We start from the raw sequence: 9,501 nt of genomic DNA, 5'->3' as shown, positions 1-9,501 counted from the left end.
TGACGGGAGGTATTTGCAAGTCACGCAGCATTCATCTTGAATGAAGCTGGAAGAGCTGCCCACTGGGCAGGGGGAGGAAGGGGAATGGGAAAGCCCCGTTGGGGTCATTTCCATCTCTCAGGCTGCTGCCGTAGACACGACAGGAGGAGGACGCACATGAGACACCGGCAGTAACTCGGTGGCGAGATACTGCGGGCGTCCCTGGAGGGAGGCGAGTTTTGGCCACCCGCACGTCCCGGGTGGCGTGTGTGAGGAGAGGAGCGCACCTCGCGCTGCCCGCCCGCGCGCTGCCGCCGCTCCTGCCCGCGCCCCAAGTTACCTCAGCAGCCCCCGCCTCCGGACTGCGGCCCTGCCGCGACGCTGCCCCATGGCTCTGCTCCCTGCCGCCAGACTCCTCACAACAGCACCGGCCCCCCCCTACCCCCCGCCCGTTGCTATCTGGCAAATACCGATTCCCCGCCGGGCTGTGAATGGAGCCGAAATTAGCACAGCTGCCTTTCCGCCGGGGGTGACGCCGAGTTTGACGGGCCTCGGACCCCGCCGAGGTGCGCAGTTCAATGGCCTTAACTATCGTCATCACCGGGGAATCCAAAAACATCCCCCGGGACAGCCGTGACCGGCACCCCCGCTGCAGCCGCCCCCGCGGGCCCGGCCTCCCCCTGCCCCTCCGCGCTGCCGACCGAAAAGGCACGGCCCCCCGCCCCCCCCGATCGTCTTCCCCCTCCCGCCCCCCGGCCCCGCACGGGGCCGCCCCACCGCGGCGCACCCCCCCCCCCCTTCCCCCGCCGCCTTTGTGCGCGGCGCGGGGCAGCCCCGCGCCCGCCTGCGCCCGCCCCCGGGTGAGGCGTTGGGAGACGGTCCCTTACGCAGGAAAGTTCGGCGTCGGTTTCAAGGCTCCTCCCTCCCGGTGAAAGGCAGACTGCGGGGCGCCTGGAAACCGGTCGGAGGGAGCGCGGCGCGGCGCGGCGAGGCGAGGGGCGCGGGCTCGAGGGGCCGGCACAAATGGTCAGGCGGCGGCGGCGGCGGAGGCGGCGGCGGCGGTAGTCGGAGGCGCGGCGGGCGCTGCCGCCGGTGCGGGCAGAGCTGCGCGCCGCGGCCGCGCGAGTGGCGGCCGGGGCTGCCCCGTCCCTGCCCGCCGCTCCCTTCATGAGTCGCAAGTTCGGGCCGGGAGGAGCAGCGGCGGCGGCGGCGGGGCGGCGGCGGGAGCCCGGCCGGGCAGGCGGCACCGACTGAGCATGGCCGAGCGGCGCGGGCCGGCGGCGAGCGGCGGCGGGGAAGTTGGCGGCGGGCGGCGGGCGGGCGGCGGCCGGTGCCCGCGGCCGCCGCCGCCGCCGCCGCTGCTGCTGCTGCTGCTGTGGGCGGCGGCGCTGCCGGCCGGGGGCCAGCCGCCGGCGCCGCAGTACAACGGCGAGCGGGGCATCTCCATCCCGGACCACGGCTACTGCCAGCCCATCTCCATCCCGCTGTGCACCGACATCGCCTACAACCAGACCATCATGCCCAACCTGCTGGGCCACACCAACCAGGAGGACGCGGGGCTGGAGGTGCACCAGTTCTACCCGCTGGTGAAGGTGCAGTGCTCGGCCGAGCTCAAGTTCTTCCTCTGCTCCATGTACGCCCCGGTGTGCACCGTGCTGGAGCAGGCCCTGCCGCCCTGCCGCTCCCTCTGCGAGCGGGCCCGCCAGGGCTGCGAGGCCCTCATGAACAAGTTCGGCTTCCAGTGGCCCGACACGCTGCGCTGCGAGAAGTTCCCGGTGCACGGGGCCGGCGAGCTCTGCGTGGGGCAAAACGCCTCCGAGCGCGGCACCCCCACGCCCGCCCTGCGCCCCGAGAGCTGGACCAGCAACCCCCACCGTGGGGGCGGCGGCGCCGGCGCCGGGGGCTCGGGGCCCGGCGAGCCCCGCGGGCGCTTCTCCTGCCCGCGGGCGCTGAAGGTGCCCTCCTACCTGAACTACCGCTTCCTGGGGGAGAAGGACTGCGGGGCGCCCTGCGAGCCCGGCCGCCTCTACGGGCTCATGTACTTCGGGCCCGAGGAGCTGCGCTTCTCCCGCACCTGGATCGGCATCTGGTCGGTGCTCTGCTGCGCCTCCACCCTCTTCACCGTCCTCACCTACCTGGTGGACATGAAGCGGTTCAGCTACCCCGAGCGGCCCATCATCTTCCTCTCGGGCTGCTACACGGCGGTGGCCGTGGCCTACATCGCCGGCTTCCTCCTGGAGGAGAGGGTGGTCTGCAACGAGCGCTTCGCCGAGGACGGCTCCCGCACCGTGGCGCAGGGCACGAAGCGGGAGGGCTGCACCATCCTCTTCATGATGCTCTACTTCTTCGGCATGGCCAGCTCCATCTGGTGGGTCATCCTCTCGCTCACCTGGTTCCTCGCTGCCGGCATGAAGTGGGGCCACGAGGCCATCGAGGCCAACTCCCAGTACTTCCACCTGGCCGCCTGGGCCGTGCCGGCCATCAAGACCATCACCATCCTGGCCCTGGGGCAGGTGGATGGGGACGTCCTTAGTGGCGTCTGCTTTGTGGGCATCAACAACGTGGACGCTCTGCGGGGCTTCGTGCTGGCCCCCTTGTTCGTCTACCTGTTCATCGGCACCTCCTTCCTGCTGGCCGGCTTCGTGTCCCTCTTCAGGATCCGGACCATCATGAAGCACGACGGCACCAAGACGGAGAAGCTGGAGAAGCTCATGGTGAGGATAGGCATCTTCAGCGTCCTCTACACGGTGCCGGCCACCATCGTCATTGCCTGCTATTTTTACGAGCAAGCTTTTAGGGAACAGTGGGAGAGGAGCTGGGTCACGCAGAGCTGTAAGAGCTATGCCATCCCCTGCCCCAACAACCACAGCAGCCACCACCCGCCCATGAGCCCCGACTTCACCGTCTTCATGATCAAGTATCTCATGACCTTAATCGTGGGCATCACTTCGGGCTTCTGGATCTGGTCTGGGAAAACCCTGAACTCCTGGAGGAAGTTTTACACCCGGCTCACCAACAGCAAGCAGGGCGAGACCACCGTCTGAGACCCCTGTCCGCCGGGCTGGGGGGATGGCGGCCGGCTGGGGGACCGGGGCTCTGCCTCGGGAGGCAGCTGCTAATCCAGCCCGGGCAAACTTTGGGGGATGGCGAGTCGCTTCCGCGGGCGGCGAGGAGCAGAGGACGAGCCAGGTGGGGACCCCGGCGCCTGGGACCGCCGGCTCTGCCCTCCCCGCTCCTCTCGGGCCGTCTCCTGTCGGAACTGAGCGTGCTGTCGGGTTGGGGGAGAGGGATGTAAATAGCCTGTGTAAGATTTTGTAAGTATATTTGTATTTAAATTACAAAAATCTCACTTTTTTAATTATTTAGGACACTTTTAGCCCGTTTGCGGATTTTGCTTCCTCGCCCCCCCTTTTTTAATTTAAAAAAAAAAAAAAAAAAGGGCGTTGGATTTTTTATTTCGTAGGGCAGGATGGGAAAAACCGCCGGTAAGAGAAACCCAACCAAACCCCTTTCTTCTCCCCCACGCAGGTTTTGTAATGGCTTTGCTGGGAGTTTCAGTTGCGTGAGCAGCGGGGCCCGGAGCGAGGCTGCTGCCGCGGCCGGGGGCGCCTCCTGACGCGGGCTGGGCCCCGGGCCCCGGGCCCCGGGCCCCGCGCCCGGCCTGCCAGAGGTATGTGGCGGTAGAGGTGGGGTTGGGGAGGAGCGCCGCTTCCCGCCCCGGCCCCGGCCCCGGCGCCGGCGCCGGCCCCGGTCCCGTGGGGGGGAGGACGGACCCCCGCCGGGCCCCGTGCCGGGGAGGGCCGGCAGCCGCCCGGCCGTGGCGCGGGGTCGGCGCCTCAGCTCGCCTCGGCCGGCCGCAGCGGAGCCGGGCCCCGCTGACCCTGGCGGGCCCCGGCAGGCCCTTTTTGGGGGGTGTGGGGGGGGTGTAGAAAGAACACTCAGCCCTGCCCGGCGGTGTGCCGGGTTTTTCTGTGGAGGGAGAGCCTTTCCACAGCGCCCGGGGCTAGGGGGGCTGGCTGCCGGCTGCCCTCTGACCATTTTGTAAGATTTATTTAAATGCACCACACAGTTGAAGAGGAGTTGGCCGGTTTTGTTGTAGGAGGGGGGGGTTGACGCCGTCTGCACCTGTAGCACGTCCGATGGCTGAGGAGGTGGGTGGGGACAGAGGTACACCGAGCTGCCCTCTCGGTCTGCCTGGCTTGGAGCCGGCTTTTCGGTCGCAAGCGCCGAGGGGGGCCGGCGGAGCGGGGGGCGGCGGCGGCGGAGCGGGGCCGGCGCTCCCCGGGGTCCCCCCGCGGGTGCCGCCACCGGCGCCCGCCCCGGTCCCCTCCCTGCCGGCCGGGGTTAGCAGGATCAGGAAATACGGGCTCGGGAGCGAGAGCTTCAGCAGAATAAAACGCAGCGTTCAGAATTTTTTTTTCTTTTTTTTTTTTTTTTTTACTACTTAATTATATCCATACGCTGGCTCTTCGTTTGGGAAACATTGGAGCCATTGCCCTGAATTTTAATTCATTGACATTTAATTCATTACGCATTATGAGGGTGTGATGATTTTTGCCAGTAGTAAAAACAAAGGAAGGGAAAACAGAAAACCAGAATGGTTAAGCGCTCTGCTGGGATGCGAGACCTTAAAGGGCCTCTGCTGTCTTTTTTCCCCCTCCTTTTTTCCGTACGGTAATAACATTGCATACTGCAAAGACAAGCTACCATGTGTGCAATATATCTACTACCTTGTATGCTCCTGGGTGCGTGGGATTGTGCTTCTTAACACAAAAAGAAAAAAAAGGCTAAAAATGAAATTGTAACTTTTGACAGATGCATTTGAATATTTAGTCCTCTGTATGAAAAAAAAGCAGAATGCTTCTCCTGACTGTATCGTTTTAAACTTTTTTTATATTACAAATGCCTGTATTTAGGTTCATAAACATTATCTATGGCTACCATACCCTGAAATGCAAAATTATTTGAATTTGGTATGCATTTATTTCTGTTCATTATCACAAGATCATCTATATTTATAGAGGAATAGAAATTTATATATATTAAATACCATATTTTTAATTTCTCTGAAATAAATTGAGGTTTTGTACAAAACTATCTTGTCCCTTTACGTATTCCTCTGACTAACTTAAATACTGTGTGAAAGCAGTGTATATACTGCAAGATGTGTGGGATTCCTTTTTTCTTTTCTTATGTTGAGTTCACAGTAAAAAGCTGGAATTCAGTGTAGGAATTCATTGTGCATTTTGGTTTTTATCTCTGGGCCGGTCTAGATTAATCCTTCAAAAGAAGTAATGTAAACTGTTCAAGATCTCTGACAGGGTATGGTCGGTGGTGTGAAATCCAAGAAGAGATCTGCTATATGGCAGGAGAAGAAAGAAGCTCACCAGTTCTTTTTTTTTTTTTTTTTTGTTAAAGAAAAAGGTTCTCTCAACTTAGCCTTTCTTCTCCCTTTCCTATTAAAAAAAAAATATTTTCTCACTGCTCAAAATGACACTCACACTATGTTGCAATATTGTCCGAATATTTTAATGAGTGAAATAGTTATGTTTTCCTGAATTTGGAATGTTTGGTTAATCCAGAGTTAAACGGTATGTTCATGGAAGCATTTCAGCTTTGTGGAAAGTACACGCATTCTTAAACCTTTCAACACAACACATCCTTTTTTTCTAATTCATTGTTCGAAGTGCCATTCTGTAAGCCTGGATTTGTTAGGAAAGACTGGCTAATTATGAGACTCCATTTCTGATTTCCAGTGTTATAAGCTAGTGCAGCATTTCATTCTGTAGATCTGGAGGAAGATGTAGATGATTTTTGGCTGGTTTACTTCTTTCAGATAGTGATGCGTAAACAGCCATAGAGAAGTAAGGGAAGCTTTACAAAATAATGAGGTGAGACAACATGGCAGGGTTTTTTTTGTTTTTGAATTTGTTCTACATGAGCATAGTTCCCGCTTTCTCAGTTTTTTTACGCATTTTTCTAAAGTCTCCCCCCCCCCCCTTCCCCTTGGGGGGCTATTTTAGCATTTAAAATTGTACTGGTCAGCACTCAGCTAATGACCTGAAGTACAACCCATTCAATTTCAGTTGCAGTGGAATTCTTTTTGGTCAGTGTATAATTACATTTGAGCCATTTTGACTGATCTGTTTTCTTGCAGCTGAATGTGTGTGATTTATTTATGCATGGGAGAACACATTTATTTGTAATAGTGACATTGTATTTACGGTAGGGATGGGAGGACCAATTTTTAAAAAAAAAACTTTTCAAAGATGAATAATGGAATTGCTGTTTCTACATGAAGTAAAATGTTAATATTTGCAGTTCGTGATTTGCAGCAGATATGGATCCCCTTCAGTTCTTTGGGATTTTTTTCATAGGTTGCAGAGCTGAAGCTCCATGTTCAGTCTTGGTTATTTTAATAAATATACTAGAGAGCACAATATGATAATTTAAAAATAATTTAAAAGAGCAACCCCCTGCTTTTTTGTGTGCTAATTTTTGTGAACTTTCACAGGGCAGTAATTTGCAAAGGTCACAGTCATTACTGAATGCTGTGGTGCTATCTGTATGACTTGCCTTTTTGTACTTTTATTTCTCACATAATGGTATTTGAGACTCCTCATTAATATGATACAAAGCTGTCTTTTGCATGGGTATATTGCAGTCATCACTGATGTTTTACCTTACTGTTAAAAACAGATCTATCCATTCCTCCAGGGAATTTAGACAGGTTTTTTTCCAACACAGTCTGTATAATTGATGTACCATGTTTACCAGGGAAAGTATCACTGTATGCAAAGAAGCAGTGTTGCCCAGTTCTCTTGTCCCTGACAAGAAGGATAATATAAGAACAAAACTGTGGTATAACAAAGTTTGTTGGGCTAGATGTACTTGTTAAGGCATTCCTTAGTCTACAGCTTTGCTTTCTCTCATGGGATATATTTATAGCCTGAAATGAAGGGGCACTCAGAATCACCATTCCCCTGAAGAGGGCTGTAGCCTGGAGAGCTGGGGATGCTGATTTACTGTTCATCCTTCAGTAACAGTAACGCTCTTTAATGTAGTGGCAAATTTGTGGTATTGGAATGAAATTATATGCTGTTTCCATAACAAATCCTATTGGGAAGGAGAAGGGTTTCTGGTTTGTTCATACAGTAATGCCCCAAATTTCTGGTATATGCATATACTTTTAGAAGTGTTAGGGTTTGTTAATTGAGTGGCAAGGCTGCAATCTAGTGGGCCTGAATTCTGCCCTCTGGATGATGCCCACTGGTCTGCTGCCATCCGGGTGCTTCTTTGTTGGGCAGGAGTACAATCGCAGGTGGTGCTGAGGATCCCTTTCATTTAAATGGACAGTATTTGCATTTTTATTATTATTCAAAGGAATGATAATTAGGCATGAGAAGAGGCTGCTGTGTGTGTACAGGATGAGTATTTTTCAGAATGGGCTATGGGCTAGTGCCTCATCAGTCTTTTACCACTCCCAGCCACAAGAGACAACTTCCAGAGCAACACAGTGATCTTTTCAAAAAGGTGTGCACCCTGCAGCTGACCAGAGAAAGCAGTCATGGGTTTGGTGTGACATGCATAGCTTAAAATCGAGGGTACCCTTGCAAAAAGTTTGTGTTTGTGTGACATAATTCCTCCATCTGAGTGCTGCATGGCCTCAGAAGGAGCTTCAGCTAGCAAAACTCATAACAGCTCAAGAGGTGGTAAGTAAGAGGTTAAATGCTTACTTATAAAAATAAGGAAACTGAGGTAAGGCTCCGTTTTCATAATGAATTGACCCTCTAGTGCTCAAACACTGGAATTGCATTATATTTGATGTTTCCAATGACAGCACTACAGAACTGTGTGGCAATACTATGCAAAATCAGTTCTGAATATCGCCCCCCCCCCCCCCCCCTTTTAAATTCTCAGATTTCTATTAGTTGTTGTTTGTACTTGTTGAACCCAGACCATCATTGCTCTGCATGTTATGCAAACTTAGAGTGAATGGATCATATGGATTTTGAATTCAAATGTTGATTTAAAAATGCAAGTCCTTTAGCTGCTTGGTCCCATTAGAAGTGAGGGTTGCTCTCAGGTCCATAGCTGTGGGATTTTCTCGTATTTGTAAATCTCTTGCCTCTCTTGTTCATCAGTTGAGCTGGAAGGCTTAGGCAATGATTCATGCTCATATGGAGAAAGGGAACTTTGTTTTTCTTGCTTTGGATGGAACCCCTTGCTGCCTGTGTGTTTACAGCACGGAAGTGTCACCAGAGGAATGCTTTGTTCTAAAGCTCCTGATCAGTTTTGAAATAGCAGTACCATCATTTTAAAAATGGGTTAGCAGGTTTAGGAAGCAAGGCTTGGTGACTTAGTGCTGAGGCTTTGCTTTTCACAGTTTAGTTTTTAGAAGTCTTCAAGCATTCTAAGATGTGAAATAGCTCCTTAAGGACAAACTAAACACACCAGGATTAGGTCCTGGAGGCATTGGAAGCATTATGAGCCCCATATTCATTTGAGAGTAGCCCAATGACAGTATTGAGCAGTCTAGATAACACTGTATTCTGCAAAAAAAAAAAAGCCATAATTACATTTACTTGCCAGCTGAAATTCACTCTGCACTCTTACTTAGTCATTTGAGGTCACTAAATGGAGAAGCAAGTATCCTTTCTGTCATATGGGAGAGATTTCAGTGAATTAGCAAAATAGGCCTTAATAAGCAATATATAATTGCAAGATAAAAGTAGTACTACTTTGATAGTTTAGTTGTAGACAATGCTTTTAAAAAATTTAAATGCTTTAAGAAAACATGCTGATTTTGTGACAACCGTGTTTCAGATCTCAACTTGTGTTTAGTCTAAACTTCCAGTGTAACCACATCAGAGATTCTTCCAGGCATGAGGTCTTGCCCTTGTTTGCATTCAAATCAGCAGCATTAAAGTGCTTATCTTGAGGTTGAATAAATAAACTCTAGTCTTCTACACAGACAACACTTAATGAAGACCCACATTCAGCCACTGACCTCACATGAAATGCTGCTGGGTTGAGACCCCCACAAGCCTTGTCCAAGTATCCCAAGGCTTTGTTGCAGTGCGTTAAAGTATTGGATGTGATTGAACCGCACTAAGGCGGAAACTTGGCAATAACACTTAAACTCTGGTGTAAACACACTGCATTGGGAGCCTCGTGTCAGCCACCATGAAAAGTATTTTTAATGGACTATCTTAGAAGTAACTTCTTCGGAAATACTGAAGTGATAGACTTCTATTTGCAATTAGTTGTCTCTTGGATAGTTGCCTTATTAATGGTCTGCAGTGTTTAATAAGGTGTTATCCTAGGCTAACATATAAGGCTACCGTACATCAGTAGTGCAGCACAGTAGGTGGAACTTGTCCACATTATAGTATCACCAGAATCCCTTTGGGTGAGGGAGAACAGTATTTTTTGTGTAGTTCTGGTATAACTTGGCTAATATTAATTGCTTGCTACAGCACAGATTTAAAAGTCATTTGTCACGGGATAGTTTCATGACAA

General features: G+C 52.2%; 1 protein-coding gene across 1 annotated transcript; it reads left to right on the top strand.

Annotated features, from left to right (window-relative positions):
- Window positions 1-839: 839 nt before the first annotated feature.
- Window positions 840-5,073, top strand: FZD1 (frizzled class receptor 1). The gene has a single exon (XM_069775331.1). The coding sequence runs from the start codon at window positions 1,236-1,238 to the stop codon at window positions 3,021-3,023; it is 1,788 nt and encodes a 595-aa protein (XP_069631432.1). The 5' UTR covers window positions 840-1,235; the 3' UTR covers window positions 3,024-5,073.
- The last annotated feature ends 4,428 nt before the right edge of the window (window positions 5,074-9,501 follow it).

The sequence above is a fragment of the Haliaeetus albicilla genome, chromosome 2 (genome assembly GCF_947461875.1).
Source record: "Haliaeetus albicilla chromosome 2, bHalAlb1.1, whole genome shotgun sequence".
NCBI classification, from domain to species: Eukaryota; Metazoa; Chordata; class Aves; order Accipitriformes; family Accipitridae; genus Haliaeetus; species Haliaeetus albicilla.
Note: the sequence above shows the minus strand (reverse complement) of the source record. Positions and strands in the feature narration are given on the sequence as shown.